The 17,198-nt window shown below is 34.3% G+C and overlaps 1 protein-coding gene across 4 annotated transcripts in view; it reads right to left on the bottom strand.

Moving 5' to 3' along the window:
- Positions 1-17,198, bottom strand: part of SMAD4 (SMAD family member 4) — a 58,243-nt gene that overhangs the window by 20,590 nt on the left and 20,455 nt on the right. For all 4 annotated transcript variants that reach the window (XR_010662918.1, XM_065932747.1, XM_065932749.1 and 1 more), the window contains exons 3-8: positions 16,333-16,507; positions 15,882-15,911; positions 10,886-11,098; positions 7,605-7,724; positions 7,394-7,510; positions 5,922-5,975 (exon numbers count right to left, since the gene is read on the bottom strand). Coding sequence is in view for 3 of the 4 variants with exons in the window: in XM_065932747.1 (XP_065788819.1) it covers positions 5,922-5,975; positions 7,394-7,510; positions 7,605-7,724; positions 10,886-11,098; positions 15,882-15,911; positions 16,333-16,507 (709 nt within the window). In the remaining variant the exon portion in view is untranslated. The remainder of the gene's footprint in view (positions 1-5,921; positions 5,976-7,393; positions 7,511-7,604; positions 7,725-10,885; positions 11,099-15,881; positions 15,912-16,332; positions 16,508-17,198) is intronic.

The raw sequence follows: 17,198 nt of genomic DNA, 5'->3' as shown, positions 1-17,198 counted from the left end.
ATAGGAGACAAATGGGAGAAGACAGTCACTCGTGTGAGAAAGTTACAAGGCTGTCACTTTCACTCCATATGACAAAGCTTTTCTTAAAGGCTAAAGGAAGGGGAGAGCATCCAAAAGAATTGACAATGCATTACAAAGTAAGCACAGCCATGTCTCTATTTTTCAGTTTATTACCTAGCAATCTTGAAGTTTAAAAAAAATCATTTTTAAAATCTGGAATTTTGTTCTTACTTCAAAGTACCCAATCAACGAGGAATTTAAAGAATGGAAACAATTAGAATCATAAAATCTTTACCATGGTGTTTCATCTGACTGCACATAATATGTTCTATGTAGTCTGAACTTTAAAAGAAAACAAACAACACACAGATGCTAATACATATTTCAGAAAAGTGTTCTTGAGTAACATCTATCTATGATATATATTTATAGATCCCTAAATGAGAGAAAGGACATAACCAAGTCAGACATTCAAGGCGAGAGAGTCAAAGTTAATTACACTCCAACTACATAGCTTCTGTGAGCAGGAATTTTCAACTGTCTCTGGGATGAAAGGTCATTTGTCCCATCTGTATTTTTGGTGAAGTCCATTCATGATAACTACTACAATTTTACCTTTGAGAATGTGTGTAGTGTATTCATTTAACAACAATAAATGATTTTAAATAATTTTAAATGATTGGGGGGAAAGAAAGCCACTATCTAGTTTGGTATGTAAATACAGCTAATCAAGTATTTCTAATTTTTGTTTGAGTACAATTACTACATAGAGGCCACATACATGGAAATTATTTTATTTTCCTTTTTGAAATAACAAGTATTTATGGGGTACATGAGAATTACTGCAGGCACTACATATACAGCAGTGAACAAGGTAGTTATTGTTAGCTACTGTCCTTATTTTCATGGAGGTGCAGGAGACAAGTAAGTGAATAAATTAGCAAGATAACTCAGGTAAAGACAAACACCATGAAGAAAATTAAAAAGGGTATGGGACAGAAGAAGAGTGGGAAGGTCCTTCAAACTAGACAGCAGGGGTACATCCTAGTGAAGAAGTCAGACCTGAAAGACCATGTAACTATGTGGAGATTGCAAATGTAAATCTTAAGAGGAAAGCAAATGCAAAAGTCTAGACAGTAGAAAGGGATCTGACATAATGCGAGAAAGGCCAGTGCCACTTACGAGAGGATTCAAGTTTTCTGTGATAAACCAATTTACCTGCATATTACTGTGCCATTTATGAACTTTAGCTGAACTAGAATATGAAGCAATAAAACTTTCAACAAGATGAAAAGATACTCAGAACGACAAAAAAAAAAAGCATTTTTAAACCTCCCAAAAGATCTTAAAATGAAATATGATAAATTCTTAAAACGTATTAAAAACAAAGTTCTTATCAAGTCTGTAAGTATCTAATTGCTTTTCAAAATGTTGTCAAGGAAAAAAGTACTTCCCAATGAAGTATTAATAAAAAAGACCACATGAAAATTGGGTGATTCAAAACCTGAATAATGCAAATATTCTGCCATACAGAAGAACCAAGTAGTCACAAACACTCCTTTAAATATTTTTTATTATTATAACATGAAAACTAGCAATATATTAAAGTGTCGTCTTAAAAAGCTAGTTTTGAAATATTTACAGTTTCACTTTATAGTGAAACTAAATATAGTAAATATTTACTTTATAAGTAAAACTACTTATTAAAGGCATTATATTATGCTGTAGACAAAGAAGCTTCATCAAACATAACAGGTAGATATGCTGGTTGAACCTAAAACTAAAGAGGTAGTCTAAACAACATAAAAATTACCCAATGCTCTGGCAGCAAAAAACGGTAACAGCACTTAAAACAGATCTTTAAATAATCAGCCCAAACAGTAAATTTTGTTACAAATAATATCCTGAAGTCATGAATGTTTTCAATGATACTTAAAAAAATGAGATCCAAGAACATGCATTTTCTAGTTCATACTAAAGAACACTATTTTCAAGTAAAGTGCCATAGCACTTTTTTCCGAGAGTCAACTGAGGGGGAAAAAGAGAGTTATGTTATCCTCATGTTTAAATAAGAAAAATATACTTTCATCATCATAAATTACAACATCTGCAACTATAATTAAACCTTAGTTTATTATTTCCAAGTCACCAAAGGGATTTTTGTTTGCCTAATATTTCACGCCATACACTTCCCAGTGGCTCAGCAGTAAAGAACTCGCCTGCCAACGCAGGAGACGTGGATTTGATCCTTGGGTTGGGAAGATCCCCTGGAGAAGGGCATGGCAACCCACTCCAGTATTCTTGCCTGGAGAATCCCATGAGCCTATTGGGCTATGGGCCACGGGGTTGCAAAGAAATGGACAAAACTGAAGCAACTGAGCTCAATACAACAATGACACCATACAATAAAGCTGCATTCTGGCAGCTGTGAGTGTCAAATGAAACTGACATCAGAGTTGTACCACAGACCAGGGATTAAAAACAAACATCTAATTAACAGGAACATTAGGGCCCAGGAAAGCAAGAGGCAAGGGGTTATCTGTGAGGAGGGAGGGTGCTAGAGGTAACCTAAAAGGCAATCCAGAGAATTTGGTGGTGTGGGGATATAAAATACCACGTGAAAACATTTTCTAGTCCACTCTAAACCTGCTATACAACTAGGAGGGAACATTCTCATTTTTAAAACAGGGGAAGGTAATAGGAAACACCCATTAAGCCTTTCTGGATCTCTCTGTGCTCTTTTGCTCCAAGAACCAAAGGCCATAGAGGTGACAAGCCTGCAGCCTCTCAAAGCTAACAGCAACAGCAAGACAGAATTTACTCAGTTCCAAGAGAGCATTCTTAATGTCCCAACTCACCTGAAAGGGAGAGAGCCTGTTAGTGTCTGCTGACGTAGCTATTTTTAGTTTCTTGTTCCTTAAATTAGTGAGGCTGAACTGGTCTCGTGAAGTCTATGGGCTGCTCATCACTGACCAGGGGAAAGGTTTTGAAAGACTGACTTAACAACATGAATTTCTTTAAAAATATATTAAAAACTCAGCTAAGTATTTTTTTGTAATGGGGAAATGTATTACAAAGCACAGTTTTATCAAAAAATTGTTGTTCAATTACAATAGAAAATATAAGCATTATATTTTAATGCTCCAAGGCATTATCTTTAATTTCTTAAACAAAAGTCATTCAAGAAAAAGTTAAAAATTTAGTTAAAGAACCTAACTGGCTCATTATGAATTACTCTTTCTGTTATTTAGACCTGAATGAGATGTCCTGTGAGAATATTTTATAAACACATAAAATTACTCTCTTAAATGGTAGTTCCAGAGTACACCTGGTAGTACATCTGGTAGAATACACCTGAATCTGAAAATCCGTGAATTCTGTATCCACGTATCAATGACCAAAACCACCTCAAGACACTGAGGAAAACTCTTCACTTTAATTTGCAATCAATATTTAATGAGTATTACCTCAGTTTCATAAAAAAGGAAAACAGCATCAGTCAAAAGAAATTAGAAATGAAAGATTAGCTTTTTCCAAAAATATTCTTCAACTTAGCCATCAAAGTCAAAGCACATAACTGGCCAAGCAGATGTCCTATTTGAAACTCTTTACACCAAGGTAAAGACCAATACTAATTGGTCGCTTCTCATTCTACTTGTAAAAAAGAAGCTTTAATGCCAGTGCAGGGCACTACAGATGCGTATCCTAGTAACTAATGAATGCTATTCCCTAATCACCAGGACGGGTTAAGTCTCAACATCAGTTCTACAATGAGAAAAATGAAGTAAATCCATCAAGAGGCCAAAGCAATTGATGAATCCAAAACTGAACCCAATTAACTAGCTAAATGTCACCATTCCCAACCCTACGCTACCGCTCATCCAGGGTAGGTCTTTGTTCAGAGCCCTCATCACCCTTCCTCCTGAAGACCGCCTGTCACCAGGCCCCATGAACACCAAGAACCTCCAAGCTGCGGGGGCCACGACTGATTCTCAGTGATGCTGCCTGAAGCCAGCAAAATTCTCATTCTTAAGCCTCTACATTTTCCTGGCTTCTCACAATACATTTAGTAACACAAAGTAAGATTCTGATACAATATGTAATTTCAAAAAGCGGTAAAACCAAACTACTAAACTGGATTGTCTAGGGATGCATTCATCGTAAATGAAATGCAAATCCATAAAAAGCAAGACAACAGTTACCTCCAGAGGAGGGGAGAAAAAGCCTTTGACTGAGACAAAACGGGTAGGGCAAGGAGATTTCTGGTAGCGCTGCAATGTTTTGATTTTCAGTCTGTGTGCTGGTTACACAGGTGCTGGCTTTCACATTATTCATTAGACTATATGTATACTGGTTTTATGTACTTCTTTGTTTATTAGATTTCTTAATTAAAAATGTTTATAGAAAGGCAAGACCCCTTGACTCACAAAAAAATATTTAAAATCACAAAATGTACAAATAAGATCAGAAATCCACTAAAAAGGATAATTTAACTAGTAAATATATACGGCTAAAAAATGTATATATGTAACTAGTAAATCATTGCTGTTGTTCAGTCGCTAAGTCGTGTCTGTTCATGACTCCATGGACTATAGCACGCCAAGCTCCCCTATCCTCCACCATCTCCTGGAGTTTGCTCAACTAGTAAATACGTATGTTTAAAAAATATTTCTGTCCCGCCAGCAGCATTTTTCTCCTTATCAAAACAAACATTTGCCTCTCAAATTAATAAAAGTTAATGAAAGTATCACATCTACTACTGGTGAGCATGGTAAAATGGTTCTCATACTCTGAAGTGATCACTAAAGCAACTTGGCCTTTTGAGACAGAAATTCTTTAAATCCCCTAAACTGAAATATGAGACTAATTAAAGAATAAAGAGCCTACCCTCAATGCTTTTTTTTTTAACAGCTAGAAATCAGAACCAACAAAAAAATAGATAACTGAACACTATTTAAGAAAATAATGTAGATCTATTTGAGGAACTATCAGTTACCCTTTAATTTGATTTTATGGTTACTGTAGTTATATTTTTAAAAAATCTTCACTGGAAATAAACATGGAAATATTTATGTATCAAATGATTATATAGGATTTCTACCCTAATAACAGGTAAGGGTACGAAAAGTAGGTGAGGATATGAAAGAAACAAGACTGGACAGTAGTTGATAACAGCTAAAACTGAGGAATGAGAATCTTCTATACTGGTATTTGGTATATGCTGAAATTCCTCATAATTAAACAAAATTTTTTTAACTAGGGAAAAACTAAGGTGATGAACTGAAATTATGTATCTGCATCTTTTTAAGCAAAGAAAAACAGATACAATAGGAAGGAGGAAAGAAAAACAAATCAAAATCCTATGTTTATGTTAAGAAGCCTTCAGTATTTTATTTCCAAACTTTGTTTCATTATGTTTATAGTTGAAATCTACTGAGCTATTTAATCTACTATTTTAAACATAATTTAAAGAAAATAGTTTCTAAATTCCAGTTAACCAGAGATTCCTGAACCTACCAAAGACAGATACAGTGAATTATTTTTCTGTTCGGCATCTACTTCAGATTCTTCCTGGCTTTTTAAGTTACAGTGTTACAGCTGTTCTATTTTGAAACCTGGTTTCTTCCACTGCACATTTATGTATCAAATGTTTGTCTTAAAACCAGCATTTTGGTACTTTATATTTTAGCCAAAACCACTAATCTTGTCGTTTCTTTCAGACAGTTAAAAAAAATCAAATATGGACAGTTTGTGTGTGATTATATCCGTTACTCATAAACTGTTAATTAACTAATGCCATAATAAATATCGCACTTATCTGAAAAGTTTATTCTGCAATTCTATTAAAATCTGTGTGCATATATGTCTCATTGTCATAAAGAAAAACTAAATGTAGGTAATTCATTTTGAAATACACTTACCAGGATGATTAGAAATGGGAGGCTGGAATGCAAGCTCATTGTGAACTGGTGGCCCTAAAGAAAAGACAGTAAAAAATCCCATTTTTATTTATTAAAAGTTTTCCAGTGCCAAAACTTTTAATAAACCTTTAAATATAACTATTATACCTTAGGAATTGTTTAGATCAAGTTGATACAATGTCTAAGAACTTAAAAACTTGGTTTACTTTAAAATTATAGTATGCAAATACTCTTAAATCACTTTTTTCTTGAATTGCTTTTGCAGACATCTAATAGCCAACATTTTAATGCCATATGCCAACTATTAATTTATAATAACTCTACATGCAGATAGTTTAAACATATGCAAACTTCAATGCAAATTATAAGTAAATTATTCATGTAACATGTAATACAGTATAATTCATACTGTAAGATATAATTATAATCCAAACTTAGGTCCATTTTAAAATAAAAGTTATGATTTATTAAGTTAAGAATATTTACAAACTGGCAATAACTGAGAGATCATTACGTGTTAAGACATTATATTAAACGAATCACATGAATTAACACATTCACTTCTTACAGCGTCCCTCGAGACATATACTATTATTATTACCTTTAAGGCTTAGGGAGGTTAAGCAACTTGCCAATGGTCACACAGGTAGTTAAGCGTTCACACTCAGCACCCTTAACAACTATGCTGGCCAGGCAGCCAGTAAAAGTTACACTCTCTTAAGACAGGGAAACACAGTAACATAACTATAAAAAAGCAAGGTACAGCAACATATTCGCAGTCTGATAGCCTCCTCACCCCAAATTAACACATATACCAATTATATGACTGGAAAGAAAAATGTGACAAAATATTAGGTATTAGAATTCTGGGTAATTTTTATTTTCTTATTTACTCCTCTGTGTTATTTTCCAAGTTTCCTTTGGTACTATTACTCTTATAATGGAGGAAAAGGGTTTAATATATATGAAAGATTTATACTCTTGATTTTATTAGGCCAAATGAACAATGTTCCTATTCTGCCTGAAACGACAAGGTACGGTTGGTTACCAGTAGGGTACCCCTCCCAATCAAGCCTGCACAGAATAATGACAGATTCAACATCTGTGTGTCTACAGTATGCTGAACTCTACAGTGAGAGAAACCTTGAGATCGTGACTCTCAAGGAATTTCAGTTCACTTAGGATGGATATACAGATACACATGAGATCTAAGAACATATACAAAACAAACAAATGAATGGCAATCAATGTGGTGTTAATGAAACATCAGCAAGGAAGAAATAAAAGTGTTTTGTAAATATCAATCCTCTAAAGCAAAGGTATGAAAATGTAACCATGAAAAACTGAAAAGCACTAATCATTTAATGAAACTAAATTGTAAGATGGGCAAAAGATGTAAAAACATTATTTAAAAAACGGAAAGAAAACAAACTTCAGAAAAGAAAAGCCCTTACAACAAAACAAGAGCTTACAGTAATGTCCGGGGTGGGGCGGCATAGGCGGGTGGTGCTGAAGATGGCCGTTTTGGTGGTGAGGCAAATTGGGTGTGTATGGTGCGGTCCTACTTCCCGTCCAGGTGGTAGTGCTGTCTAAAAATTAAGGCCCACATGGGTTAATGTGCTTTCATAACATCTGCCTGTTTTTTCTCAACTACTGAAAAGATTTTAAAAAGCATGTACATACTATGATGATAAGTAGCTGGCTGACCAGTAAATCCATTCTGCTGCTGTCCTGGCTGAGGCCCTGAAGCTATCTGCAACAATCCTTCACTATGGCTGCCTGCCAGTATACTGGCGGGCTGACCTAGAGGAACAAGAAGACATTAATATGGTACATTTACAGATGCAATCCTATGGCTTTATACAGTAAATGAAGGATTAATTACACCTGAAAGTCACAACTATAAAGATGAGCAAAGAGAGGAACTCACCCATGGCCTATCAAATAAAAAACCCTACACTCATCTATAAAGGCAAATCTTAATTTGAAGAAGTTCTTTAAGTAATATCTAGCTAATTTTAGTGGCCCATTCTTCACAAATATTCTCCAAATGCCAGCAAAACCCCAGTACAGGTCTAGCCTATCTTAATAACTTCTTCAGAAGTACATTAGCTCACTCACAGCCACTCCATCTAGCTTTTGCATCTTTCTGTTAGGATTCCAAAAGTCCAGGCTCAAGGAAATGTTGAAAACTGGAAAGTTCATTATTATCAGCAATGGTACTAGTAATGGCAGAATGCTAAAGTCCAATAAAAAAGCAGAGCAGGCAAGTATTTTAAATGGAATGTAATGGATAAGGTGAGAAAGTTAAGGGGAAAAAAGAAAAAAGGTAAGCTCCACTGTCCAGTCAACGAAGCATCTGCGAGTTTTAATGAATAAAACAAACCAAAAAAATCAGTCTATTTTGAAATTTTCTCATGCACTTTTAAAAATCAAGAATTGCCTCTAAGAACACTGTCATATTTCTGCATTTACAGGAAATTAGTTGCCCTCTCTGTATGTAATGTAACAAGAGAACTATCTATTCAAAACCATTCCATGAAATTGCTTACATTTTTAAGGCTTTATCTTTTGTGTGGAAAAAGCTAAATTTTTTCAAGCAAGTATTAATTCAACTGTGCATCTCACTTGGAAAGCACTAAAATTCCATAATTATTGTTACTGGCATTACCTAAATCTTTTCTCATCCATATGGGAGTATAATCAGATAGAAGAGAGTAAATGACACCATTGCTCAAATATGCAATGAACAGCTCAAAGTATCAAGAAAAAGGAAAATTTTTCTTCCTGCTACAAATCAGATTTCTGTAAGGCTAAGATTATAAAATTAAAAGCTAAAGAGACTATTTCAATACTCCCTGTTTACTTTTAAAGATGATGCTTTCAGCAACCTCCCTTCCTACTCATCCCCCTCAAATTTTTACAGGTTATCTTTAAAGGTTAATTACATATTTGCTGTTGTTTTTAACAACTGTACATGCTATATACTCTTAACTATCTTATAAAAATTGTCACTATACAGAAGAAATTAAACTATTTTAATTTAGAAAGAATCCCTGAAGATATTCAGGTTCCATCTGAACATAACACCCACTACAGTTATCTATACTGAATACTTTCATTACACAATTCCAAGTACATAAAATGAAATTAAACAACTCATGAAGTCTTTCAATTCCTCTATTTTAGTCATTTCTTTCCCTTTTTCTAATTTTATCAATATACTTTTTAAGATCTAAGGAAACATTCTGCAACAAATTCTAAAACTTACAATTACTACTCATTGTGAAAATACATCCAAAAAACACCAAGACAAAATTATCCATATTTCGTTCATACCACTTTTTCTGATCTTGACTAGGACTTGGTCCCAGGGAACATTAATGGTTAAAATGAAGTTACATGAGCAATCATCAACAAAGGAATGCCAATACAATCCTCAGATAGTATCAGCAGAGGTAAGTGGCACTAATCTATGCTCAAGTGGCTATAATGTACCTTCTTTTATTTTCCTTCCCTGCCCACTCGTTTATCAACTATATTCCCAAACTGGTAAATACAGAGGTAAGAGAAGCACCAAGTGATTAAAGGTTCAGGCTCTAAAGTATATGTGTTTAACCTATATGGTCCAACCTATTTGGAATATGCTGTCTATATGAAAACTGTCATCTTGTGTAGGAAATACAAAAGATCTTATTTGAAAAGGTAAAATAAATTAAAGTGGGGGAAATCTGGTGTACTTTATGTGAAATTCAACTGTAGAAATAAATCCTCCATCTGTTCCAAAGATCAAATTTCTATGTTGAACTTGATCTGATATTAAATAGAATATGCTTCCTTTGGTATCAATACACAAAGTATCAGTCCAGATGCATCAACAATCACTGCTGCTGTGGGTTGAGATACAGTCTCCTTAGTACCGAGGAACAAGTAACACAGTAACACAAATGCCAAGACCCTGTTCTGTGATTAACTAAAAAAAAAGGATCAATGCGGGGTGGGGACAAACTGGGAGACTGGGGCTAACATACACACACTACGATGTATAAAACAGACAACCGCTGAGAACCTACCATATAGCACAGGGAACTCGACTTGGTGCTCTGTGGGGACTTAAATGGGAAGCAAACCCAAGAAAGAGGAGATACATGTACACATACGGCTGATTCACTCTGCTGTACAGCAGAAACTGACACAGCAGTGTAAAGCAACTATACTCCAATTGTTTTTTTTTTTTTAAAGGCCACTCCACTTGCCAAGCTGAAAACTGTCCAACATAAGGTCATTATTGCCTTGACCAGGCCTCAAGAAAAGCTGAACCACTAGCCCTCTGCTTCCATGACAAAGCAGAGAAGGCAGTACCTCTAAACTGGAAAGAATCTTTTTAAAATATACTTCTTGTTAGGAAAAAAAAAAAGATATATATAATTTAGCTTTATTTCAAAATTGACTAGAACACTTAACATCTATCTTGAGGGTCATATGTTACAAACAAATTTGTCAAGATCCTTTTTTCTAATAAGCTTGTACAACTGGAGACTGAGATGACGATTATAAAGTAATCTGCTGCATAAAGCAAAATAAAAACACTGATTAGAGGAAAGCTTGCAATTCCATTAATACAGACTTCTATAAACATCTTGGTTCAAAACCATTCTCTAAAATTTATGTGAAAGACTTCTTCTGCATGTAATAAAGAACTAATTAGACCACTAATTTAAAGCATTACTTAAATTCCAAGGGACTATACATCAACATAAGACGGTTTATAAACTTTTTAAAATTACAAATACCTTTTTTTTTTCCAGGACAACTCAAAATCCTATTTGATGCTTGTTAACCTATGAAAGATAACCACAGTACTAATATTCACTTACTTGGAGGTCTCCTCCAAGTGACTACCTATAAATATTAAATGGTTAGGAAAATTCATCTTGCTGACTACATCTGACTCTACAACTCACTTGTGGAAGCCACAGGAATGTTGGGAAAATTGGTGGTGCTGGTAGCATTAGACTCAGATGGAGCTAAGAGAGCTGGGGTGCTGTATGTCTCCGTCGATGCACGATTACTTGGTGGATGCTGGATGGTTTGAATTGAATGCCCTTCAGTGGATAATGATGGCTGTCCCTCAAAGTCATGAACATATTCATCCTTCACCAACATACTTGGTGGAGCTACATAGAAAAACAAACAAATTTTAAAATCTTATAAGCTTTTATTCCCAGGGAAAAAAAAAGCTTGTAAGTAACATAACAACACCTAAAATCAACTAGAGTATAACTCAGAATTTTCTCATACTACTTTAAAAGCATTCTACTTTATCAGCAGAAGCTATTTATTTAGAGATAGTGGCATCAGATCAATCTGATTAACTCCTTGAAATCTGAAGGCGACTAAATTCCAACAACCTCCAGCTATGGTCCTGAAAAGGTATTTCTGAGCTTCCCAATTAATAACCTAAAGGTAAAAATCACCTTCAATATATAACATAGGCAAAAATCAAGTGGCTGGAGAAAGTGTTTACCTCAGTAAGAAAACCAAATTTGAGATTGAGTAATTAATTTTTTTCATCTTTTTGCTAATTTCACAATGTAAAAATATGAGTGGGATCTGACAGCTATCCAATGCTAGGATCCAACATCATTAAGTAATGTATTCTTTGAAAGTGAAATATACTAAATGTCCCCTAAAAAATTAGAACGAGCAGAAAATTCTCAAATGGTAAGTCATACTGAAATTTCCTTCTAGAAACCCAATCCAAATAATGATGTTTGATAAATATGTAGTGTGAAAAAACTCAATAAACAACATCTTTCTCCTACATGGTTACACCTTAATGTAACCCTGTAAACTGACCCTACTTGATACAACATCTTTTTCTTGAACAAACTGGAATAGTTAGTCGGCTTTACTGTGAGGAAAAAAAGAAAATTGAAAATGCATTTATAGAATCAGTGGCTCTGCCCAGAACTTCCCACTTCTTTTTAGGTAACAGTTTTGGGTTTTGCTTTTTATCTTTAGCAAGCAACCCTTTACTGCACCTGAACTAATACTACCCTACAATTTTACAATCTACTGAACTCTTAACACTAGGTTCTGTTCTTAGAGTAGTCAATAGTCCACAAAAAGCCATTCTCTTTTCCATTAAGAATCAGCATGTAATGCTCCTTATCTTTCTCTATGTCACTCTTTGAAAAAATCTATTACACATAAATACTAATTCGTTACATGGCTATTTTTATTAAACTGAGAACATTTCAAAGAGGTAAGAATAATCTATTGTTCAGATTTCCACATATAATCTCTTAAAGGACTTTGTCATGCATCATAATGAAGACATTGATATTTTTAAGACCCATAAATTCAACTCCAAAGGGTTTCTCTTCAGAAAATTGTATGGAAACAAAAAGACAACCAAAAGGAACTTAACATATCATTGTATGTCAGTGGAAAAAAAAAAAGAGTGGATCTAACCATTCATCACTAATGTCAGCCAAATTATAAAAATGCAAAGAAGAAATCATGCAGGTATGACTGTATTTATTCAATTTTTAAAAAATTACACTTGTCAACAAAGTCCTATGATTTTCTCCATAAGATCCTAATATCTCTATTTAATATTTGGAAATTTTAGGGCTTTTGTTGCTTACAGTTACTGGAATCTTTTTATCAAGATTATGCTATTGGTAGTACCTAAGGAGAAAGTTACTAATTTAAGGATACAGCTGGTTACCTTAACATTCATTGCTTCTGCTTTCCAACTGACATTCTGGCTTACTGTGTAATCATAACACTAGAATTACGGGAATTCCCTGATGGTCCACTGGTTGGGACTAGGTGCTCTCACTGCCATGGCCCAGGTTCAATTCCTGATTGGGGAACTAAGAGCCTGCAAGCTGCACAGTGCAGCCAAAAAAAAAAAGATCTGAAAATAATTAAATTCTGGTTTAAAAAGTTACGCCTCATAACTTTTTCTTGCCTAACACATTGACTAAACCTTTCCAAGTGTTAAGTTCAGAACTTCTACCAGTCTACACGTCTCTTTAATCAAGTAATTTAAAACAAGTTTCTTAGGTAAAACTGGTCATCAACAAGGAGAGATGTCTGTAATACATTTTTTCCAAGAGCAAAAAAGTTGGTTACAAAACACTACTATACACTATAATTATACTCATATTTCAAAAAATCATATACTCTAAGTAAAAAAGCAAGGTACAGAACAGTGCACAATATGCTTTTTGTGTAAGAAAGGAGGGAAATAACACATGTATTTTTGCGCAAAGAAACCCTGGAAGGAAACACCAGAAACTAATAAAAGTGATTACCTGAGGTAGGGGGGAATGGGGACAAGGGAGGGAGGACTTCTTTTCACTGTATACTTTTTTATAGTATTTTGATTTTATGGACCATGTATTGCCTATTCAAAAAAATAAAATTAAAAAAACATATAGTATATATTTTTAAAGTCCATGAAACAGACACCAAACCACTAAGTATTTCTCTTTATGAACTAGCATTCAACAAATTAATTCATTGAAAAAAATATTTATTGAGCACCTATGTTCCAGGTACTGTTCTAATACTTGGGATACATTAGTAAACAAGACCACTGCCTTCACTACAGTCTTTTATGATACGTAGGTATTTAAACAATAGTGAGCCCCTCCCAGCTGCCTTAATCTTGGGCAAGTTCCCTGACCTCTCCAGGAACCAGTTTCTTTGTATCTGACAAAATGTGGGTAATGCCACCTACCATGTAGGAGTATTATAACAATGATGACACAATATCTGTAAATCATTTTGACACAGAATAAGTACCTAGCAAGTGTTAGCTATTATGATTTAACCATATTTTTAGAGCAGTCATACACATATATAGATTGTAAAATGCTCTATGAGGAGTAAAGAACTCACAGTGGACAGAAAAGCTCAAGACACGGAGCTCATCCTAGGTCTCTGCTCTTTAACACTACTAGCAAGCAGGGCACAGCTGTCTGATGGTACTGCCACTGTCTTATTTACCTTTTCTTTCCTCCATTAGACTATGTGCTTCCTCGAGTGGAAAAAACATACCTTATTTATCCTATCGTCCCTGGAACCTAACACAGTACCAGGCAATACATGCTCATTAAATATTTGTTAAAATCAATACACAAGTGGATGTGGTCATGGAAAGTTTCATAAAAGAGATGAGACAGGCTGGAAATAATTACCACCAAGATCCCAACTCAAACGTGAAGGAATTACACCATTTGCTTAACTTTTAGCTACCTGGCCTTATACACTTTGTCCAAATCTAAAAGGACCTTGTGAGAAACACCTGTCATTTTCTGAGGAAAGAAGTCACTGAGGCCAGCCTTTTTTTTAATGGACAGCCACCACTAGGGGGATCCATAAGGCTGAATACAGGGCTAAAGCAACTGAAAAGGGCCATCAACCCACACAATTCCATCAACGACAAGCACTCATAACAGCAACAGTTTAGGACAGGAAGCAGTGTAATGAGTCTTCAGAATTAGATCACATCACAACCGCTCCCTAGGGGGATTCTAATACAGTTATCACCCTAACATCCACTGAGTTAAAAGCTTTCATTCTCCAAAAATGCAAATGGAGAATAGCGAATATCTAAAGGGTGTTTACTTTCAAAAAGAGGTGACATGATATCAGTGTCTGGGTGATGAATAAGCTGGGCTTTACCCAATTAATCTTAAAGCTACCCTTTCAGACCACAACAGCTTCCATTATCAACCCACTGTTCTCAGAAACCAACTAACCCTTAACAAATACCAAAAGGCACTAGTCTTCCTTTATTATTATTGACATGGAAAAGTGGAGAATAAAAACAAGTAGCCTTTCATGCACTTCCCAATTTTAAGGTCTGATGATACTTCTGACCCATTTCTAGGATTCTGTAGCAAAAGTGCTGCTGAACCACTAGTTCCCCTTCAGAACAACAGCACACATTTCTAAGGTGATATAGTACTGGTTTAGTTGCTCAGTCGTGTCTGACTCTTTGGGACCCCAGACTGTAGCCCACCAGGTTCCTCTGTCCATGCGATTTTCCAGGCAAGAGTACTGGAGTGGTTTGCCATTTCCTCCTCCAGGGGATCTTTCTGACTAGGGTTCAAACCCAGGTCTCCCGAATTCCAGGCAGATTCTTTACCATCTGAGCCACCAGGGAAGTCTTCTAAGGTGATGGTGGCTTTTTATCAGTTTCTGTTCAAAGTAACTAGTTCTTACAGAAATTTTAGCTCATTAACATGTTCCAAGAAACAGCTAAAGTTTTAACAGATCTCTGTTCTCAAATACTACACAAAAAATAAAAAACACCCTCTTATTTGTTTCATTTTCCTATCTCAAAACTTTCTTTTAAAAATAGGCTTAGAACATCTGTGATTGCCATGTACTTTAAAGTAGCCTTGTTTTATTTACTCAAAATATAACAAGACTGAAAAAAAAAATAGTATACAGTTTTAAGTCATTCACAAAATTATCAATCATAAAAATAAGTTTGGCTGAAATGAAGAAAAATGAGAATTTGGGTGTTTTTAAACTATGTTATACATGATTCTAAATTACCAAACAGGTTATTTACACCCACTGAAACTGGTTCTGTGAGATTTACTTCTAAAATAGCCAGTTTTTTCCAATTCAAAAGTTACTCTTTCTTTGTATGTTTTATGTTCCCCATCACATTTTTTAGACTACTTGTAGTCATAAATAGCAGTTCAAATTCAAAGAGTCAACAGTCTACTATATCCAGTTTGTTCTTTTTTTAATCCAGTTTCAAATGTTGATGCATGCCCCACTTCTGCAAAATGGACATTTTTAAAGCAGTAAGTACTTTTCTTGTAAATGTTACCAGCATCCACCCATACAGATTAATTTTAGGTCAATAAAAAATAAAGGGAATGAGATAAAAGAAAAGAGAGTTAAAAGAAAGGGATTACCTACCATTACTCTGCAGTGTTAATCCTGAGAGATCTTAAATTTTTAAAGGGGAAAAAAAATAAAACATTAATCATTATCATGAAAATAATTTCCACCATATTTAAAATTACAGAATGTAAACTTAAGCCAAGGATTCAAAATTTCCATGAACCATTTCAAGAATAGTAGTGTAAATGCTATCTAACAATGCAGAAGTGCTTTTCATCTTATTTTTCAAGACCAGTGTTCTAAACAGGCAAAATACCAAGTATGTACACTTAGTTTTAGCAGTCAAAATATAAGCTTGCTCAGAATTCAAATTTAAATACACATATTTCATTAAAAATGTCTGACTTTTTAACATTAGTTGAAATCCTGGGTTATCTCCAAATTTACAATTTAACTTAGAAAAATTAAAACACTATTGATATATTTTCCCTTTATGCTTCCAGGCATTTAAGTAAAGTCTACTTACCAATTCCAGGTGATACAACTCGTTCATAGTGATATGGATTCACACAGACACTATCACATTTTAAGTCAAATGCATACTGACAATATTTCACATGTTTTAGTTCATTTTTGTGAAGGTCAGGCCACCTCCAGAGACGGGCATAGATCACATGAGGAAATCCCTTCCGACCAGCCACCTAAGAAAAGTAAATGACCATTTAATGAACATCAATTATGCATCACACAATTTACAAGGCACTTAATACATTCTCATTTAATCCTTACAATCATACAAAGTTAGTATTATAATTCCTATTTCTTAAACGAGAAAACTAAATGCTCAAAATAACTGGACAAGGTCACAAAGTAGTAAACTTAAGTATGATTTCAAGGCTTATGCTCAGGTGTTAAAAATACACAAAAAAGTATGCGTTTAATGAAGAAACAATACCTAAAATCTAGAAATAAAAAATTTTAAACCTAACAATATGCTTTCTATATGTTTCTTTAAAAATAATAAACACATGAGATTATGTAATTCTACATGAATAATCTGATCCCTGAAAGTAAAAGGTAAAGATTTGTAAATTTAAGTTAACTCCGTAAGTTTTAAAAATATTGTTGAATTCTTCTGGATTGTTTTTCACATAAAAGTACCAGACATACACCACCAGATTTCTAAATTATAAAAAAAAAAAAAAAAAAAAAAAAACTGAGTTGTACATATAATACCAAAAAAGAAAAAAAGGCTACAAGGATGAATATCAAAGTGCTAAAGATGTAGGTTTTCCTCTAATTTTTATTTTCCAAATTTTCTATACTGAACATTTTTTTTAGTCAAAACATTTTTTAAAACTGCTAAGCTATACCTCTATTAAAGAAGATACA

The sequence above is a fragment of the Muntiacus reevesi genome, chromosome 4 (assembly GCF_963930625.1).
Source record: "Muntiacus reevesi chromosome 4, mMunRee1.1, whole genome shotgun sequence".
Classification (NCBI taxonomy): Eukaryota; Metazoa; Chordata; class Mammalia; order Artiodactyla; family Cervidae; genus Muntiacus; species Muntiacus reevesi.
This window is presented reverse-complemented; position numbering and strand designations above follow the sequence as displayed.